Source organism: Macaca thibetana, chromosome X (genome assembly GCF_024542745.1).
Source record: "Macaca thibetana thibetana isolate TM-01 chromosome X, ASM2454274v1, whole genome shotgun sequence".
NCBI classification, from domain to species: domain Eukaryota; kingdom Metazoa; phylum Chordata; class Mammalia; order Primates; family Cercopithecidae; genus Macaca; species Macaca thibetana.
The window spans coordinates 110532342-110555032 of record NC_065598.1 but is presented as its reverse complement, the minus strand read 5'-3'; the positions used below and the strand labels follow the sequence as shown (position 1 = coordinate 110555032).

Below are 22691 nucleotides of genomic sequence, written 5' to 3'. Positions count from 1 at the left end.
ATCAGGAAATTATATCCCACACCTGGCCCGGAGGGTCCCACACCCATGGAGCCTCCCTCATTGCTAGCACAGCAGTCTGAGATCTAACTGCAAGGAGGCAGCGAGGCTGGGGGAGGGGCACCCGCCATTGCTAAGGCTTAAGTAGCTAAACAAAGCCACTGGGTAGCTCAAATTGGGCACCGCAGCTCAAGGAGGTTTGCCTGCCTCTGCAGACTCCACATCTGGGGACAGGGCATAGTTAAACAAAAAGCAGGAGAAACCTCTGCAGATGTAAAAGTCCCTATCTGATAGCTTTGAAGAGAGCAGTGGTTCTCCCAGCACGGAGGTCGAGATCTGAGAATGGACAGACTGCCTGCTCAAGTGGGTCACTGACTCCTGAGTAGCCTAACTGGGAGACATCCCCCAGTAGGGGCAGACCGACACCTCACACCTCACACGGCTGGGTACACCCCTGAGACGAAGCTTCCAGAGCAAGAATCAGACAACAACACTCACTGTTCAGCAATATTCTATCTTCTGCAGCCTCCGCTGCTGATACCCAGGCAAACAGGGTCTGGAGTAGACCTCAAGCAAACTCCAACAGACCTGCAGCTGAGGGTCCTGATTGTTAGAAGGAAAACTAACAAACAGAAAGGACACCCACACCAAAACCCCGTCAGTACGTCACCATCATCAAAGACCAAAGGCAGATAAAACCACAAAGATGGGGAAAAAGCAGGGCAGAAAAGCTGGAAATTGAAAAAATCAGAGCACATCTCCCCCTCCAAAGGAACGCAGCTCATCGCCAGCAATGGAACAAAGCTGGACTGAGAATGACTTTGATGAGTTGAGAGAAGAAGGCTTGAGTCGATCAAACTTCTCAGAGCTAAAGGAGGAACTACGTAATCAGCGCAAATAAACTAAAAACCTTGAAAAAAGAGTGGATGAATGGATAACTAGAATAATCAATGCAGAGAAGACCTTAAAAGAACTGATAGAGATGAAAACCATGACACGAGAACTACGGGACAAATACACAAGCTTCAGTAACCTACTCGATCAACTGGAAGAAAGAGTATCAGTGATTGAAGATCAAGTGAATGAAGTGAGAAGAGAAGTGTAGAGAAAAAAGAGTAAAAAGAAATGAACAAAGCCTCCAAGAAATGTGGGATTATGTGAAAAGACCAAATCTACGTCTGATTTGAGTGCCTGAAAGTGAGGGGGAAAATGGAACCAAGTTGGAAAACACTCTGCAGAATATCATCCAGGAGAACTTCCCCAACCTAGTAAGGCAGGCCAACATTCAAATTCAGGAAATACAGAGAACACCACAAAGATACTCCTCGAGAAGAGCAACTCCAAGACACATAATTGTCAGATTCAACAAAGTTGAAATGAAGGAAAAAATGTTAAGGGCAGCCAGAGAGAAAGGTCGGGTTACCCACAAAAGGAAGCCCATCAGACTAACAGCAGATCTCTCAGCAGAAACTCTCCAAGCCAGAAGAGAGTGGGGGCCAATATTCAACATTCTTAAAGAAAAGAATTTTAAACCCAGAATTTCATATCTAGCCAAACTAAGTTTCATAAGTGAAGGAGAAATAAAATCCTTTACAGACAAGCAAATGCTTAGAGATTTTGTCACCACCAGGCCTGCCCTACAAGAGATCCTGAAGGAAGCACTAAACATGGAAAGGAACAACCGGTACCAGCCATTGCAAAAACATGCCAAAATGTAAAGTCCATCAATGCTGGGAAGAAACTGCATCAACTGACGAGCAAAATAACCAGCTAATATCATAATGACAGTATCAAGTTCACACAAAGCAATATTAACCTTAAATGTAAATGGACTAAATGCTCCAATTAAAAGACACAGACTGGCAAATTGGATAAAGAGTCAAGACCCATCAGTTTGCTGTATTCAGGAGACCCATCTCACATACAGAGACACACATAGGCTCAAAATAAAGGGATGGAGGAAGATCTACCAAGCAAATGGAGAACAAAAAAAAGCAGGGGTTGCAATCCTAGTCTCTGGTAAAACAGACTTCAAACCATCAAAGGTCAAAAGAGACAAAGAAGGCCATTACATAATGGGAAGGGGATCAATTCATCAGGAAGAGCTAACTATCCTAAATGTATATGCACCCAATACAAGAGCACCCAGATTCATAAAGCAAGTCCTTAGAGACTTACAAAGAGACTTAAACTCCCATACAATAATAATGGGAGACTTCAACACCCCACTGTAAACATTAGACAGATCAACGAGAGAGAAAGTTAACAAGGATATCCAGGAATTGAACTCAACTCTTCACCAAGCAGACCTAATAGACATGTACAGAACTCTCCACCCCAAATAAACAGAATATACATTCTTCTCAGCACCACATCACACTTATTCCAAAATTGACCACATAGTTGGAAGTAAAGCACTCCTCAGCAAATGTAAAAGAACAGAAATTATAACAAACTGTCTCTGAGACTGCAGTGCAATCAAATTAGAACTCAGGACTAAGAAACTCAATCAAAACCACTCAACTACATGGAAACTGAACAACCTGCTCCTGAATAACTACTGGGTACATAAAGAAATGAAGGCAGAAATAAAGATGTTCTTTAAAACCAATGAGAACAAAGATACAACATACCAGAATCTCTGGGACACATTTAAAGCAGTGTGTAGAGGGAAATTTATAGCACTAAATGCCCACAAGAGAAAGGAGGAAAGATCTAAAATTGACACCCTTACATCACAATTAAAAGAACTAGAGAAGCAAGAGCAAACACATTTAAAAGCTGGCAGAAGGCAAGAAATAACTAAGATCAGAGCAGAACTGTAGGAGATAGAAACACAAAAAACCCTCAAAAAAATCAATGAATCCAGGAGCTGGTTTTTTGAAAAGATCAACAAAATTGATAGACTGCTAGCAGGACTAATAATGAAGAAAAGAGAGAAGAATCAAATAGATGCAATAAAAAATGATAAAGGGGATATCACCACCGACCCCACAGAAATACAAACTACCATCAGAGAATACTATAAACACCTCTATGCAAATAAACAAGAAAACCTAGAAGAAATGGATAATTTCCTGGACACTTACACTCTCCCAAGACTAAACCAGGAAGAAGTTGAATCCCTGAATAGACCAATATCAGGCTCTGAAATTGAGGCAATAATTAATAGCCTACCAACGAAAAAAAGTCCAGGACCAGATGGATTCACAGCTGAATTCTACCAGAGGTACAAGGAGGAGCTGGTACCATTCCTTCTGAAACTATTCCAATCAATAGAAAAAGAGGGAATCCTCGCTAACTCATTTTATGAGGCCAACATCATCCTGATACTAAAGCCTGGCAGAGACACAACAAAAAAAGAGAATTTTAGACCAATATCCCTGATGAACATCAATGTAAAAATTCTCAATAAAATACTGGCAAACCAAATTCAGCAGCACATCAAAAAGCTTATCCACCATGATTAAGTGGGCTTCATCCCCGGAGTGCAAGGCTGGTTCAACATACGCAAATCAATAAACGTAATCCAGCATATAAGCAGAACCAAAGACAAAAACCACATGATTATCTCAATAGATGCAGAAAAGGCCTTTGACAAAATTCAACAGCCCTTCATGCTAAAAACTCTCAATAAACTAGGTATTGATGCAAGGTATCTCAAAATAATAAGAGCTATTTATGCCAAACCCCCAGCCAATATCATACTGAATGGGCAAAAACTGGAAGCATTCCGTTTGAAAACTGGCACAAGACAGGGATGCCCTCTCTCACCACTCCTATTCAACATAGTGTTGGAAGTTCTGGCTAGGGCAATCAGGCAAGAGAAAGAAATAAAGGGTATTCAGTTATGAAAAGAAGAAGTCAAATTGTCCTTGTTTGCAGATGACATGATTGTATATTTAGAAAACCCCATCATATCAGCCCAAAATCTCCTTAAGCTGATAAACAACATCAACAAAGTCTCAGGATACAAAATCAATGTGCAAACATCACAAGCATTCTTTTACACCAGTAACAGACAAACAGAGAGCCAAATCATGAATGAACTCCCATTCACAATTGCTTCAAAGAGAATAAAATACCTAGGAATCCAACTTACAAGGGATGTAAAGGACCTCTTCAAGGAGAACTACAAACCACTGCACAGTGAAATAAAAGAGGACACAAACCAATGGAAGAACATAACCATGCTCATGGATAGGAAGAATCAATATTGTGAAAATGGCCATACTGCCCAAGGTAATTTATAGATTCAATGCCATCCCCATCAAGCTACCAATGAGTTTCTTCACAGAATTGGAAAAAACTGCTTTAAAGTTCATATGGAACCAAAAAAGAGCCCACATTGCCAAGACAATCCTAAGCCAGAAGAAGAAAGCTGGAGGCCTCACGCTACTTCAAACTATACTACAAGGCTACAGTAACCAAAACAGCATGGTACTGGTACCATAACAGAGATATAGACCAATGGAACAGAACAGAGCCCTCAGAAATAATACCACACATCTACAGCCATCTGATCTTTGACAAACCTGACAAAAACCAGGAATGGTAAAGGATTCCCTATTTAATAATTGGTACTGGGAAAATTGGCTAGCCATAAGTAGAAAGCTGAAACTGGGTCCTTTCCTTACTCCTTATATGAAAATTAATTCAAGATGGATTGGAGACTTAAATGTTAGACCTAAAACCATAAAAACCCTAGAAGAAAACCTAGGTAATACCATTCAAGACATAGGCATGGGCAAGGACTTCATGTCTAAGACACCAAAAGCAATGGCAACAAAAGCCAAAATTGACAAATGGGATCTAATTAAACTGAAGAGCTTCTGTACAGCAAAAGAAACTACCATCAGAGTGAACAGGCAACCTACAGAATGGGAGAAAATTTTTGCAATCTACTCATCTGACAAAGGGCTAATATCCAGAACCTACAAAAAACTCAAAGAAATTTAAAAGAAAAAAACAACCCCATCAAAAAGTGGGCAAAGGATATGAACAGACCCTTCTCAAAAGAAGACATTCATACAGCCAACAGACACATGAAAAAATGCTCATCATCACTCGCCATCAGAGCAATGCAAATCAAAACCACAATGAGATACCATCTCCCACCAGTTAGAATGGCAATCACTAAAAACTCAGGAAACAACAGGTGCTGGAGAGGATGTGGAGAAATAGGAACACTTTTACACTGTTGGTGGGACTGTAAACTAGTACAACCATTGTGGAAAACAGTGTGGTGATTCCTCAAGGATCTAGAACTAGAAATACCATTTGACCCAGCCATCCCATTACTGGGTATATACCCAAAGGATTATAAGTCATGCCGCTATAAAGACACATGCAGATGTGTGTTTATTGCAGCACTCTTCACAATAGCAAAGACTTGGAATCAACCCAAATGTCCATCAGTGACAGACTGGATTAAGAAAATGTGGCACATATAATATTTTTGATTGACTGCTTGAAAATTAAATCAATACATTTAAAACTAGTAGGAGCCATTAGTTAAAAAATTATGTGTTCTCCCCAAAGAAAACTCCTGCTATTCTTCAAGATGTATGTAAAAGTAATTTCTGTCTTTTTCTGACTCTCTTCTTCATCATCCTTTTTAGATGTTAGTACATACTAATATAAGAGCTTTTTAGATTAAATATAAATATACAGTGACATTGTTGTAAGTATGTCTAATTTTTGCAGACATTAAAATATTTATAATATGATCATAAAGAGCACTATTTTTTTCGATACAGAGCCTTGCTCTGTTGCCCATGCTGGAGTGCAGTGGCACAATCTTGGCTCACTGCAGCCTCTGCCTTCTGTGTTCAAGTCGTTCTCATGCCTCGGCCTCCCAAGTAGCTGGGATTACCAGTGTGTGCCACCACACCCGGCTATTTTTTTGTATTTTAGTAGAGACGGGGTTTCACCATGTTGGCTAGGCTGGTCTCAATCTCCTGGCCTTAAGGGTTGCACCCGCCTTGGCCTTCCAAAGTGCTGGGATTACAGGCTGAGCCACCAGGCTCGGCCAAAGAGCACATTTTACTTTTAAAATTTATAATGTATAGAGAATTTTAGATTCCCTAGCCAATTCTGTTAATGCCTGAACTTAAACTGGATCTCATAATTTTTTAATGCTAAATCTAGTATTTTTTCTATTAAATAATCTTTCTTCCTTCTACAATACGTTGCCGTTACTTAGATCTTTTTGATTTGGGGAATTAAAATTTTTTGTTTACTGTCACAATACTTGAATTTGAATGAGACCAAAAATCTAAGTGTAATCCTATATGAAGATATATCCTACAGTGGATTTGGTATAATTTATACCTTCTCTGGTTGTGGATTTTCCTTTTCATGCTTTATTATTGTGTCTTATATTCCAAATATATTAGAGAAGGATCTGAAATGCTATTTAAAATTGTAGGCCAGGAGTTGTAACATCTCTTTTTAGGTTTTAAAATAATTATTGTACATTTTGTTTGTTTTTAGTCTTGATTAAAAATAATTTAACTGGATTAAGATTTCCCTCACCTACAGGGAAATATCATCCAGGACTGCTACTTTGACTGCATATTACTTAGCTGTTCTTTAACTTGCTACTAGTAGAAGACAAATGCAGTGTTAGCTCTCAGCTAAATGAAGCCATGTATCTTCTCCCAAACTAGAGGTAATTAAAAAACAGCTTACATTGAGTTCAGTGATGATTTCCTTATGGCAGTTTTGCCACTTGCTTAGTTGATATATATTTTTTATTTTTTAATTAAAAAAAATTTTTTTTTGAGACAGAGTCTCACTCTGTTGCCCAGGCTGGAGTGCAGTGGTGTAATCTCAGCTCACCACAACCTCCACCTCCCGGGTTCAAGCAATTCTCCTGCCTCAGCCTCCCGAGTAGCTGGGACTACAGGCATGTGCCACCATGCCTGGCTAATTTTTGTATTTTTAGTAGACACAGGGTTTCACTATGTTGGCCAGGCTGGTCTCGAACTGCTGATCTCATGATCTGCCCACCTCAGCCTCCCAAAGTTCTGGGATTACAGGAGTGAGCCACCACGCCTGGCAGTTCATATTATTTTTAAAAATGTCTTTGATTCTTTAAGAAACCTTATGCCAGTACTTGGTACATGAAACTATCCTAGGGGAGCAGCAAGAGGATATTGTACAGAATTAATACTCAAAAAGGGTGAGAAAAGAGATCAGCAAATAAACCATCAAATTGATAATTCATAAGGTTTTAAAGTCTGAAGCCTAGTTATTTAGAAGACTGCCCCCACTTTGATTAAGATGTGTTGATTAAGCTACTTTATGTTTATAGTTTATTGTTGATTTTTTTTTAAATTGAAAAATAGTCTTTATCATCCCCTGTCAAAATATTGGATTATTATTTCTACTTGCGTCTGAGTGTATTGAAGTCACTCTGAATCAATGGCTTTAACTATATTTAAATAGCCATTCAGCAAGTTCTAATTTTACGTTCACTATTATTTTGGGAAATAAAAAAAAGTCTTGAAAAAAATCATTATCTTAAAAATAATGTTGTATGATGAATAAGTTCTAGGGATCTGCTGTACAACATTGTGCCTATAATTTACAATACTCTATTGTATACTTAAAAATTTGTTAAGAGAGTAGATCTCTTGTTAAATGTTCTTACCAAAATAAGATAAAATTGAAAAAAGGGAGCATGTTTTTTAGAACAAGAAAAATCAAGGAAGGAACTGAGAATAAAATGATACTATTAGAATATTCTTAATATTCACTTGATAATAAAGGAAATTCTGTTGAAAAACAAAGAAGTTGATATGTATTATAAATTATTGAGCCAGTTTTACAAATTTCCATGAGTCTTACTCATTTATATTAGTGTTAGAAAGGTGGCTACTGCTCTTTTTCTTATACTGATTTTCTTAAGGGGCTTAATAAGTCGATGTTTAGCTGGCTTCTTAAATTTTGTTTAGTTATCATTCTAAAGAAAGGATTAAAATATATGTGTGATTTTGCAATAAATAGCTTCATTTAACTGGTTCCCATTGCATGTTTGTTCCTGCTAACTTACACTGTAGTATTTTCTGTTGTGTCTTTCCTTTTAGTAATTATTTTATTTGCTTTTAGGTGTGTCTTGAGAGTTTTTCTTTATTGTGGAAAGATGAGCCTCTAATTACTATGTGATATAGCTAAATAACAAAAAGCAATTATGAAAAGTTATAATTAAAATGTAATTAAGGATCATGGAAAGCAAAACTAGGTTTGGGAAGTTTATAATTTTGTTTTAGAATTATAGAAATTATGGACATTACCTCTTTTATTATGATTTTTTCCTGATCATATGAACATTTCAATTTGAGGAGCATCATGTTAACCTCTAGCTTGTTATAACTAATTAGGTAGATCTCTGAGTCCTTGAAATCTATGCATTCTTTTGTTTCTGCTTCCTTTACAAATGACTACCCTGTGTCTCCAAAAACATCTTCCCCCATCTTTTGGTTTGGTTGATTTATGTGAATGTGAATACAGACAGAGGCCTTTAAGTTGTAGAGCATCATTCAGTGATAAACTCTTCCAGAGGACCAGAGCAACAGGACACGCATCAAGGTATCTAGAGTTTGTGGAAGCCTTCAGGTATTATGGGGCCAGGTTGACATAGCTGAATTGTATAGTCTTTTACTTAAAATAAGTACTGGTAACTGGATTAGGGAAGTATGTTAATAGTCTAGATGTTTAATTAGAATAGATGTTTGTTTTGACTTTGGGTATCAGAGTAAAACACAAAATAATGTACATAGCAAAATTTTACATAGGTGAATTATCAAGTACATAAAATATATTTTATGGGTAAGTGGATCTCAACTTTTTTTTCTGTTTCAGTATAACTCATACACAACCATAATCCCAACGCTAATGAATGTGTGGTGAGAAGGAATCAGAATTTACCATAGTGAAGGCCATTGTAGTTTGACTCCCCTGCCCCTGCAATAATTCTGCAATTTCCCCCAGGATGGTACTTACTGCTATCTCTTCTTTAAAAAAAAAAAAAACTCTTTTAAAATATATTTTTCCTAATAGTTTTAGATATTTCATTACCTTAATTTTTCTGCATTTAAGAATTTAAGGTAATTTTAATGCATGCCTGTACAAAGAAGAATGAATGTCCTTAATTCTGAAATTGTTTGGCCCAAGCTACACTGATTGGTATATGATACTTGTCCTTTGCATCTCTATCACTTTTTCCTAGTGAGGTCCTACTAGATCCAAGCTGGTGAGGAATCCAGCATAATGGACTTTGCTTTCTTTATGCTAACCATATTTCTGTAATTACCAACTTATATTTAATTCATTATGTATTTTATTGGTCAATATATAGCTTTTATTTAAAATCCGTTTCTCTGTTCTTTTGGCAGTTGACATCTATAGATTTTATTTTGAATAAAAGGCAGAGATTTTACTTCTATGATATTAAATTTTAAAAGTGAAAATTATATTTATATATATAGTAACATTAAGAACTCAAGTATGGTTAGTTATGTTAAGGATAGTTAGTAATTCATTACTTTTGACTTTGAGATTAATACTTAGAATTATGTAACATTATGTAGAAATAGTTCTCTCTTATAATGGTTCATCGTTTTCTTTTGTTTTAATGGTTTTATATAGTTATTAAAAGTTTAAGAAACTTGTGGGTTTTTTTTTTAAAGAATTGAACTTGAGCACTGATTTTGCATTTAGAATTAGAATTTTTCATTTGGCAAAATAATTACGTATTACATCAACACATCTCATATCATTTGCTGTGCTGGAAAAAATAAATCAGTCATGATGGTACCTCTGTATCTCTTTATCTTCTGTCTCAGCCAAAAGTTAGATATGCAAAGGGCAAAAATAGCATGGCTAGAAGATAATCCAAACTTTGAGAAAGGGTTTATAAAAGAAGACGCCTGGAAAAGTTGCCGAGCTTCATTTTGTTGTAAATAGTACACTTATGGGCATCTGATCTAAATAATATTTAAATATTATTTTCTAGCAAAGATCTTCAAGGACCAGATGCAGTTTATTTTAGAGATTTTTTTATATATCTTGTGATATAATATTCTCCTTAATATATTTGGGAATTAATGTGTTGATTTACTTCTAGGATTCTTAATCATTCAACTTCTGTGATGAGAAACAAGCCAAAACAAACTGTGGAATGTGAAAAGAGGTATAAAAATATCTTAGCTTTTACTTAATATTTTATAATGAGTATTGATCCTTTGACGGTGATGATTTTGTATATAGACTTTAGTTAAATAAGTGATACAGATTTAATATAACTAGATAATTTAAATAGGAGTTAAATTTACTTTTGATATAAGCAAAATAAAAAATGCTGATCTTCTTTGCTCATAGATGCATTTTTGTCTTAATGATAGAATCATTTACCTATTCATTCAGCAAACATTTATTATATTGCTATTCCTGCCAGGAATAATGTGTTTCTTTAGCATTGATTGTGTTTATTCTCTATAATATTGCTTATATTTTCATTGCTTTTCAATTGGGTGTTACTAAATTCTTCTATGTGAATACATTATATAAATCCACATATATGAATTCCTGAGAACTAGAAGACCTTGAAAGTTTGTATTTATTCTTTTTGATGGTTTGAATTTAGATTAGACTCAACTCCTGAGTCAATCCTCTGAGAATGTTCAGGCCCAGTCTTTTTCTGCTTGGCTTATTGCAACAGTCCCCAGACATAGCTCCTTTCTTCAGGTTTGCCTTGCTTTAAGTCTGTTTTCTGTACAGTGGAAGAGTGATAATTCTGAAACATAAATCTTACTTGTGACTCCCATGTATTATCTTCTAATGACTCTTTACAACTTTTAGAATAAACCTTAAAATATTTAACTTAACCCATAAGATTGAAGTGGGTTTCTGCTTACCCTGAGAGCTTCATCTTATACATTCCCCCACTGGCACCATTTGCACTTAGGAGCAGAACTTCTTTCTTCATTCCAGGATGATTTTATCTCTGTGTTCTACCTTCTTTTATTTTATTTATTTATTTTTAATTTTTTATCTTTTGTTTGTGTTCTACCTTCTACATCCTGGTCTCTTTACTAGGATTTCCCTTCCGTCTACCTTCTTCACTTAGTCTTTCAGAATTCAGTTCAAGTGTGAGATTACTTTTCATATCCAAGCCTAGGAATATTCATCCATCTCACATTTAATTTAACTGGATTTAACCCACTTTTTCTCTTTTTGAATACTGATTCTGCTATCTTACATGTTTGCTTTCTTTTAAGTTTCCCATTCCTTTATTTCCTGCCTTAAGCTTCCTCCACAGGTTCCTAACATTCTCTTGAGAAGGCCTCAATTGCCCAAACCGTAAAACTGTGATATCCAATCTTGGCTTTTCTTTTATAAAACTATTACTTTTTCTTTTCTCATTTTCAAAACAATTATCCAGTTCTTTCTTGAAAGACAAAACCAAAGATTCTTTAATGTTTTCCTGATTATGAGAGTAATGTAGCTTTCTTGTTGAAAAATTGGAAAATTTAGCAAACATAAAGAAAAAATAAACAAATGAATATCACTCATTATCTCACTCCCCAGAGATGACAAGTCACATTATTTTGCTACTTTGCCTTTTAGACCTTTTTACCATATGAGTATTTGCATTTGCATATGTGTACATGTATATGTACACACACACACACTGCAGGGTTATATAACCTGTTAAATACCCAACACTGCCACTTAGATGCATATTAGGCATGTCAAACATTATTTTCCAAAACCATACTATTAATGTTCCTGTTGCACCCCTAAACTTGTTCCTCCTACATTTTTCTCAATTTCAGAAAATGTCAACTCCATCTTTCTAGTTGGTCATCTCAAAACCTGAGAATCATCCTTCACTTATCCCTTTCTCTCACATCTGATATCTAATCCATTAGCAAATCTTGTTGCTGTACTTTAGAATATATTTAGAATCCGATCATGTCTTACCACCTCCACTCCTACCATCCTAGTCCTAGCCATCTCTCACTTGAGTTATTATAGCAGCCTCTTAACAGGTCTCTTTTCTATCCTAGCTTTCCTTTAGTCTGTTTCCCACAAAGCATCAGATTGATATGTTTAACCACCTCAACTGCTACCATTCTAGTCCTAGCCATCTCTTACTTGAATTATTACAGGAGCCTCTTAACAGGTCTCTTTTCTACCCTAGCTTTCCTTTAGTCTGTTTCCTGAAAAGCATCAGATTGATATTTTTGAAATGTAAGTCAGATCATATCATTCATCTTCAGAATTCTCTGCTGACTTCCCATGTTATTCAGAATAGAAACTAGAGTGCTTTAAGGCCTAGTAATGCCCTGCATTTGGTTTCAAAACCTGTCTTTTCTTTCTCTCTCTGGTTGGTTCTTTTCTATCTATACTGGCCTCCTTGTTGAATCTCAGCAGATCAGGCATTCTCCTCATCCCCCAAGGCTTTTTGTTTTTGCCTCTGCCTGGAATGATTTTCCCCCAGCCATATTTCTTAATCTTGTACATTCAGGTTTCTGTTTAAATGTTACTTCATCAGCAAAGCGTTCCCTGAACAACATATATAAGAGCATGCCTCCCCAACCCTTTTGTCTCTGTTTCCCACACCTTGCTTTACTTTTCTTTATAAAACTGAACACCATTTGGCATTCTGAATATATACTTCTATACTTGTTTATTGTTTTTCATCAGCATCCCACTACCCAGTAGGTACACTACAATGAACATTTTATGAGATCACGGACTTTATTTTCTATTCCATTTAGCACAATGCATAGCACACATAGTAGGTACTCAATAAATATTCATTGAGTGACTAAGTTGGGAGAGTAGGTTGAAATGATGAATGCCAGGAACTGTGTTGTGTGCTGGGAGATACAATAGTGATCAAGAGAGACATGGTCCCCGCCCTCATGAGATTAATGATTGATGGTTTTGTTTGTTTGTTTGAGATGGAGTCTTGTCTGTTGCCTGGGAGTGGCGTGATCTTGGCTCCCTGTAACCTCTGCCTCCCGGGTTCAAGCGATTCTCCTGCCTCAGCCTCCAAATAGCGGGAATTACAGGCATGCACCACCATGCCCAGCTAAGTTTTGTATTTTTAATAGAGACAGGGTTTCGCCATGTTGGCCAGGCTGGTCTCGAACTCCTGGCCTCAAGTGATGTGCCCGCCTTGTCCTCCCAAAGTGCTGGGATTACAGACATGAGCCACCATGCCCGGCATGATCAATGTTTTAATATATTGCGGTTTGGGGTGTGTTCATATTTTGAAATACGGCTTTTGAATATACAAATCCACAATTAATAGGAATGGATTACCTGTTGGTGACATTAGGTAGCATGTAGATTTGTAAGAGAAAACTGGAAAAATTCTGGGTACTTAGGTTTTGGGTATGAATGATCAGTCTCCCTGAAATGCCTGGACAGCTTTGTACTGGAAGTGATCTCAGTGGTCTACTTTCCAAAGATTTCCAGCCACTTCTAGCAATCAGCATGAGCCCTGGGACATTGCAAACATACAAGAAAGTTGTGATAAACTATTGAGAAATTGGTTGGCAAAGTATCAGGGTACAGTTGAAAGAGCTTAGGTCTTGAAGTCAGGCAGATTCGGGTCAGAGTCCCACCTTTAGTACTTACTAGCTGTGAGGCTTTGGGTAAGTTTTAAAATCAGCCCTAGTGCCTGGCACCTACGTGCTTAGTAAATGTTAGCTCTCCGATTATTTCTTTCTACTTACCTTTCTTCCTATAGAGGGGTAGATTATTGTAGTGGTTAAGAGTTCAGGCTAATAGAACCATGCTGTCTGCGTTTGGATCCTGGATCTGTCTCTTGGGGAAGTTATTTAGCTTACTCTGAGCCACATTTACCCCTTCTGTAAAACACGAATAATAACAGTGTCTACCTCATGGTTACTGTAAGGATGAAACGGGTTAATGTTTTAAATTGCTTATGACAGTGATTAGCACACAGAAAGTGTCACATATGTCATTAATTGTTAAACTATAGTGATTACTATTACAGACTTTTTATTTTTCCTTTCTTTTGTATCTCAGTCCTTCCTTTCTCAATTCTCACCTGCTTTTTTATTCAAAAGGGAAATAACTTTGTGGGTATTCTTTTTCTAATATTAAGAAGTATTACATGACCTTAACTTTTTTTTTCTTTTTTTAAAATTATACTTTAAGTTCTGGGATACATGTGCAGAATCTGCCGGTTTGTTACTAGGTATACATCATGTGCTATGATGGTTTGCTGCACCCATCAAAACACATTAAATTATGGGAAAATAATAATTTAAATTCTGTGACTTTTTTTCAGCAGTGCATGGGTGAGCACACCCCATCCCTTCCCCGCCTTTAGAAATATCTCACATACTTTCTGTTAACAAAAATGAGATCATACTGAGTATACTGTTTAGTAATATGCATTTTTCATTTAATATAGTGATAGTTTTATATACCTACTAAATCTAAATATACATTTTGATGAACTTTATATATTCTGTACACTTGCATTCTTTTCCCTTCTTCCCTCCCCTCCCCTCCCCTTCCCTTCGCTTCCTTTCATCTCTCTCTCTCTCTTTTTTTTTTTTTTTTTTTGACAGAGTCTCACTCTGTCACCCAGGCTGGAGTGCGGCGCAGAGATGAGGTTTCACCATGTTGGCCAGGCTGGTCTCGAACTCCTGACCTCAAGTGATTGACCTACCTCAACCTCCCAAAATGCTGGGATTACAGGTGTGAGCCACCATGCCTGGCCCACTTGTATTATTTTCTTAACTTAAATGCTTAAAGGTATGCTATTGATGGATTAAAACATAAATGTACATTTAAAGCTTTTGATATATTGTCTCCAGAAGCTTTATGTTTGCATTCCCACAAGTAACACATGGATAGCTTTACTTCCATACTTGTTAACATTATACATTATCAATCTATTTAATCTTTGCCAATCTAAAAAGAACAAATTATATCAGAATGTTTTATTTTTCATTTCAGTGATTAAATTAGTGATGTTGAGTATTATTTCAAGTATTTATTGCCTATCTATATTGCTGCTTTTGTAATTTGTTTGCGTCTCTTGTAGTCAGAAGTACTCTCTATTGTTGAAATAATATTGAGTTTTTCCAGAATATGGTCTATCATGGCAAAAGTTCTGTAGGAACTTGGAAAAAAATGTATTCTGTGGTTATTGGTTAGAGTCTTGTATAATTTCAACTATGTTAAGTTGGTTGATAGTATTGTTTAAATCTTCCATACCTTACCTATTTTCTGTTTTCTTGGTCTATCAGTTAGTAAGAGAAGGTTATTGAAATCTCCAACACTAATTGCAGATTTATCTTTCTCCTTGTAGTTCTATAATTTTTCCTTTATACATTCTGAAGCTCTATTATTAGATATGTAAATGTTTAGGATTGTATTGTCCTCTTGGTGAATTTTTACTGCCATTCTGAAATGACTTTTCTTTATATTCTTGATAATATTCTCTGCTCTGAAGTCTACTTTTCTGATATTAATATTGTCAGTACAGCTCTCTTTTGTTTAGTATTAGCATGATGCATGTTTCTCCATCCTTTTATTTTTAACTGATTTGTGTCTTTGTAGAGAAAGTACATTTCTTGTAGTTAGCATATGGTAGTATCTTCCTGCTTTTTATTGAATCTGACAATCTACTTTTTAATTGCAGTGTTAAAAATCATTTATATTTTTGTAATTAATGATATTTTGAGGTTTGCTGTATATTTCCCTTCTGTTCTATCCTTTTTATTCATTTTTCCTCCTTCTCTGTTGTCTTTTGGATTATATTTTAAAATTTTTGTTTATTTCCTTTGTGGGCTTATTTGCTGTAACTTTTTGTTATGTTAGTGGTTGTTTTAGGGGTTAGAGTATGATATTTAGCTTATCACAGTCTGTCTTCAACAGCTATTATACCATTTCATGTATCATGTGAGAACCTTACAATAGTGTATTTATATTTCTTCCTTTTTAGCCTTGGTGTGTTGTCATACATTTTACTTTTTATATATCTGTTATGTATACTATAACACATTGTTATTTATGCTTTAAACAATTATTTCTTAAGGACATTTAGATAATCAGAATAATGTCTTTTATGTGTTCAATCCCTTAGTTACTATCTCCAGTGCCCTTTATTTTTTGTGTAGAATCGTATTTACGTGTGCATCATTTTCTTTCTGCCTAAAAGAGAGATTTTAACATAATTTTGCTATTGGTCTGCTGATTGAATGCTTTTAGCTTTTGTGTGTCTGAAAAAGTATTTTTTTAATTTTTTAATTTTTTTTTCTTTTTTAAAGAAACAGAATCTTGCTCTGTCACCCAGGCTGGAGTGCAGTGGTGCCATCACAGCTCACTGCAGCTTCGACTTCCTGCGCTCAAGTGATCCTCCCACCTCTCAGCCTCCCAAGTAGCTGGGATCACAGGCATGTGTCATCCCACCCAGCCAACTTAAAAAACATTATTTTTTGTAGAGACAGGATCTCACTATGTTGCCCAGGCTGGTTTTGAACTCTTGGTCTCAAGAAATCCTCCTTCCTTGGCCTCCCAATGTGTTGGGATTACAGGCATGAGCTACCATGCCTAGCTTACCTTCATTTTTGAAAGATATTTTGTCTCATACACAATTCTAGTTTGACATTTTAGTTTTCTTTGAGTACCTTGAAGAGGTTTCTCCATCATCCTCTGGATTGTATTGTTTTCTATGAGAATCTTCTTATCTTTGTTTTACTTTGCCTAATGTGTCCGTTTTTTCCTCTGGGTGTCTGTAACATTTTTTATCACTCATTTTAAGTAATTTGATGGTGATGTATCTTGGTGTAGTTTTCTTCATGTTACTTTTGTTTGGAGTTCATTGAGCTTCTTGAATTTGTGGGTTTATTTTCATGAAATTTGAAATTTTGGGGCCCTTATTTCTTCAAATATGTTTTCTATCATTCGACCTCTTCTATTATGGAACACCAATTAGGCCACTTGACGTTTGCCACGGAACATTAATGTTCTATTCATTCTTTAATATTTTTCTGTCTGTGTTGGGTTTTGGCAAGTCCTTCTGCTTTGTCTTTGTGTTTGCTAGTCATTTCTTGTGAAATGTCTAATCTGCAGTTAATTCCATCCAGTTTGTTTTAATTTTAGATGTTGCACTTTTTATTTCTAGAAGTTTGCTTATGTCTGTACTTACCACGTTCAGTCTTTTCCTTTAGCTTCCTGAACATTGCTTGGTTGAATTTTTGATTGAATGACAGACATTGTATACTTTACATTCTTGAATGTGGATTTTGTAGTATTATTATACATATTTTTGACTTCTGTTCTGGGATATGGTTAAATTACTTGGAAATAATTTGATATTTTGGAACTGGGTTTTATAATTTATTTATGTGGGACCAGTGCAGCATTTAGTCTAGGAATAAATTTGTCCCCTTAATGAGGCAACACCTTTCTCTACTGGATGTCCTGTGAATTATGAGGTTTTCCAATCTAGCTGGTTGGAACTGGTACCACTCCTGATCCTCTTGAGAATCTGGGAATTATTCCCTCTAATCTTTGGGGGTAATTTCATCCTTTTGCCTAGGGTAATTTCCTCACATACATGTTCAATGATCAGTACACTCAGATGAAAATTTGAAGGATTGTAGATCTCTTTCCTTTCTCTGTGCATTGCCCTTTTCGTTGTTACTGTGTGCTATGAACTCACTCTGCCCTTTTCTCCCTGGCTCCAGCTCTGTCTCCTGAATTCTGGGTCTGCTAGACTCTGCCTTAGTTTTTTTCTCCTGGGATGTGGGCTGGAAACTCTTTCCATGCACCAACTTGGCTCAGTTACGGGATTCGCCTTCTTACTCATCTCTAAAGGATAATGTCATTTTTTTGCCTAATATTCAATGTCATGGAAGGCATAGTTTTAAATATTTTGGCCATTCTTTTAGTTTTTTTCAGTAAGAATATATATCTGGTCACTGTTAGTCTATCTTGGCCATGAGCAAAGTCGAGTTTTTACATTTTATGTGTTCAAATTTGTTAGTATTTAATTTTGATTGTTTCTCCCATAGGCTCTCTCTATTCCAATATTTAAAAAATTACTGCCTGTATTTTTTTTGTGATACTTTGTGATTTCTTCTTTATATTTAAATCTTTTAATTTTTCATTTTGATATTTGGTATGAGGTAAGGAATCTAGTTTTCTTCCTCCCTCCCCCGCCTTTTTCTCACCATGTCTCCTCCCCCTTTTTTATTCTTTCTTTCTGTGTATATTTTACAAGTGATCAATCAGTTGTCTCTCTACTACTTGTTATATAAGCCATTACTTTCACAATGATCTTAAATGTCTTTTTTTTCAGAAGTTATTATACGTGTGGTCCTATACTCCTCTTCCATTGAAAAATCTGTAGATTCTGGAGCTAGTAGAAAGGGAGGGTTGAGAAGTCCCCTTTATTATATAACTTTTCTCTTCCTGATCATCCATTCTTCCAAATTAACTTTGGAACTTCTTTGTCAAATTTTTAAAGCAAATGAAAAAATATTTCTCGAGTTAAAAAAAATTATTATTACAGTTCATTTCAGTTATTAATTAAGTTGAAAGATAAGTTATACCTGTAATACTTATCTACCCAAGAACCTTTTGGTTATTCAAGTCTCTTACTAGACATTTGTAGTTTTTTCATATAGGTACTTGTACAAGTATAGTTAAATTTCTTCCTAGGTATTTTATGCTTTTCTTTCCTTTTATGAATAGTGTTTTTTCTAATATATCTTTTAACTCATTATAGTTGATATGTAGGAAAACTATTAACTTTTGTATGTTTTTCTTTAACTGGTAACCTTACCTCTTGTAATAATGGATTTTTTGTCTTTTTCTCTTGGATAATCATGTGTTCTATAAATTTTAAAAAATTGGATTCTTTATATCCAATTTTTGTGGGTTTTTTTTTTTTCATTATTGCACTATACAGAAGTTCCAGAATAGTGTTAAGGTATAGCAGCTTCAGTGGACATTTTGTTTATATATTTTTTCCAAAGGAACTCTTTGTTCAAAATTGCCATCTAATAACAGCATGCATAGTCTACCTTATCTCAACAACAAAAAATTAGATGAAAATAATTTCCTTCGTAGCCTCTGTTTTGTTAGAATGAACAGGTTGAGTCCATAATCAGTAATTCAGTAGGTAAAAACAACTACTCGCTTGAGCTCTTTTTTAGACCAAAGAAATTATTAGTATTTTTTTTTAGTTTTTGTTAGTTATTTTGATATAATAAATATCTTGTCTGTCCTTTGACAGTATATCTTTAGATATTTCACTTATTTTAGCTTCTGAGAATTCCTTAGAGTAGACCTATGCATAGGGCCTACATAGAATAAACCCATTTTGATGTTTCCTGTAGAGCAACAGGTATTAGAAACTTAAATAAGTTTCTGTCAACTTTAAGTTTTATGTTGTTAGGCCAAAGTGTAGACATGGGTAAATTCTTTACAATTTTTTTTAGAAGATAACATAATAAGGTTCATAATATATATTTAACGATTTATTCTAAATATTTTAACATATTAAGGCATCTTTAATTTTTTAGTGTCTCAGCAGATGAAGTTAATTCACCATTATCACCCCTCACATGGCAGGTAAGAAGAAATTAAGTTACTATTATATCTATAATTTTGTTCTTTTTTATTTAGTTAAAAGAAATTGTCTCATTACAGCCCTTAGAAAATCAGAAGGATCAAATAGATGAACAACCGTGGCCAGAATCTCACCCTATAATCTGGCAGAGTGAAGAAAGGAGGAGGAGCAAACAGATTAGAAAAGAATATTTTAAGGTACTCTATATTAAGTTTTGAAATTTACTTTGTAATTATTAGTTTTTATTTTGTCAGTTTTGTTTTGAGTTAATAAGGTAGACTGTAACTCTATAGTTTAATGTAGTAAATGTGTTATTTTGATTTCTCACATATATGGGGTAATACGATCTAATTATATTCATAAGATTTCAGTAATTGAGAATAATTGAGTAGATAAATATAAATTATGATTTACCAAATACTTTACAAGATAGACGAATGTTTGCTACACTGCTAGTTGTAGCAATATGTAGTATGTTTTTAAAAAATTGTCCAGGAAAAGTCTTTCATTGGATTTGTTTCAATAAATATTTGACACATATTTACAATTAGCATTTAACTGTTCCTATGTAAATAAGTGCTGTTTATGTAGTTCTAAAAATGCTTGAGGGCAGGTTTTTCCATTTTTTTCTTCTTGTTACCTTAGTAGATTGCTGGAGGGTCTTTTATCTTAGCTAAAGGAAAAGCTCAGATCATCCAAATTATCCCAAATTTCTAGTTAGCAGGGTTTTAGTGAAATTTTACTGTGTATACCTTTGTAAATATTGTATTATTGTCTATTTGTGGTTGGGGTCTGTTGTATTTGTAGAAGCCAATCATTAGAATTCGGAATAATTTTCAATACTAGCCAGAACTCATTTCTGGAATTTGACTCAAATGAATAGTACAAACAAGCTTCTGCTCCATGGATAGCAAATTTTGTTGTTTTTGTACATGTTTTATATTTTTCAAAGCCTAATTATTATTAGATGATAATAGTAATTTTATCTAAAAACATAGTACTAGTCTACATTGTAGGTAAGTTCAAGTTTATATCACTAATAAATCGGATTATATTCTCTGTTTTTCTCTGGTAGAAATAGATCTACATGCACATTTGTTTGTTTCTATATATGGGTGTGTAACATACATTTGGAAATAGTATCATATGACTAAAACAAAACTGTTATATGTCTTAGTGGATCTGTGATCAATTTAAGCCTTCAACAAATAAATACTGAGTCCTTTTATGAGTCTTACATTTCCTGGTCAATGTGAGAGATAACTTAGAAACAAAAGACATGAGGAAAAAGGGAAGGACATTCTAAGTAGAACCCTGGTCAATAATAGTGAAAGTTTATTTATCCCAACCCTTTATACATCTGTAATTGTGTTTATATTCCATCATTAAAGTTTCCCTTTTTAGTTCATTGGACCTTGAACAAAGGCACTGAATAAAATTTGCTTGTAGATAAAACTTAGTGAGTGACTGATGATATGGGGGAAATTTTAGTAGTATTTCAAAATAATAAAAGAAATTTGATATTTATTTGATCTCCTTTATTGTAGTATACCAGTACAAATTCTTAGTATATTACCAATATCGTAGTATAACAAAACCAGTTCTCCTTTATCATAATAACAATACCAATTCTGAGTATTTGTCAAAAAACTTACATAGCACTAAGTGCCAGGCACTGTCCTAAGACTTCACAAAGATCAACTCGTTTAATCTTCATAACAACCCTATGAGTTAAGTACAGTTATGATTATTTCTGTTTTACAGATGATGAAATTAAGGCACAGAGATGCAAAGTAGTATTCTTCAGGTCACTTAGTAATAAGTGGCAGAGTTGAGATTTGAACCCAAAGCCTATGCTAGGCTGCCTTTTTATCTACTGTGTATAGCCCAATATCAAATGAGCAAACACTTTCAAACAAACCTTACTGGTTTTTAATTTTTTTGTTTTTCTTTTAGAGACAGAGTCTCTCTCTGTTGCCCAGACTGCAGTACAATGGCATGATCATAGCATACAACAGCCTCAAATGCCTGGGCTCAGGCCATCCTCTGGGCTCACGTGATCCTCTTGCTTCAGCCTCCCCAATAGCTAGAACTACAGGCATGTCCCCCAGTGCCCTGCAAACTTTAAAATTTCTTGTAGAGATGAGGTCTTATTATGTTGCCCAGGCTGGTCTCAAATTCCTGGCTTCAAGAGATCCTCCCACCTAGGCCCACCAGAGTGCTGAGATTACTGCCATTTTTGGCCTACTTTTAGTGATTAAAAAAAGATTTTACAGTAACTTAAGTGGACTTCTCAAGATGTCTTAATAGAGGCCACAGTGAGCATTTTAAAAACAATTCTTTGGTTTAATAGTATCATTCATTGGTATTTTATTTTTTATAAAATAAACATCTTCTATAATATTAGTTATCTTATAAAGTTATTAAACGAGATCAAATGATATAATATTTGAAGTGCACATTACATAATCATCATTCAACAAATGTTAATTTTTTCCTTAATGAGGTAGGTGGAAAAGATAAGCTTCAGTCACTGGGAAATGTTTTAAGGAGATGTGTAATTCTCCTAAACTGTCAGAAGATGTCAGTATTAGGACATAGTAAAATGAGTATGTCACTAGTTTTTTTCCTAAGATGTCAAGAAAATATAAATTGACATACAGTTTCCTAAATTAAATCAACACTGTTATTCAGAATTGTCAGTATTTTCATGACTAAAACATCAGCAGCTTCTATGAGGTGACTTTCTTCCAAAAATGAAATTTCTCGTAATCACCTATCTCCCGATAATTGAAAGGGCTATTGGTAGGTTGTATTATTAAAAGCTAATCAGGATTTATAGTTCATTAAACAGTAAAATACACTACACTCGAGGTTTATATCAGGTTATCACTGAGCTTGTTCAAGGGTGGCTCTTTTAGGTTTGCTGTGTTATGAAATGTACAGAACTTTTGTGCAACTTTATCTTAATGCATATAAATGACTGGGGCACAGGGTTTCTTTGTTTCTGTCCCATGGTAAATTATTTGTCATGGTTATTCAGTGTATTTAT

At 35.0% G+C, this 22691-nt stretch overlaps 1 protein-coding gene across 2 annotated transcripts in view; it reads left to right on the top strand.

The window, feature by feature from the left end:
* LRCH2 (leucine rich repeats and calponin homology domain containing 2) overlaps nucleotides 1–22691 on the top strand; it is a 129530-nt gene that overhangs the window by 72400 nt on the left and 34439 nt on the right. For both annotated transcript variants that reach the window (XM_050775178.1, XM_050775177.1), the window contains exons 12-14: nucleotides 10130–10195; nucleotides 19593–19641; nucleotides 19720–19836. In XM_050775178.1, the coding sequence (XP_050631135.1) occupies nucleotides 10130–10195; nucleotides 19593–19641; nucleotides 19720–19836 (232 nt within the window). The remainder of the gene's footprint in view (nucleotides 1–10129; nucleotides 10196–19592; nucleotides 19642–19719; nucleotides 19837–22691) is intronic.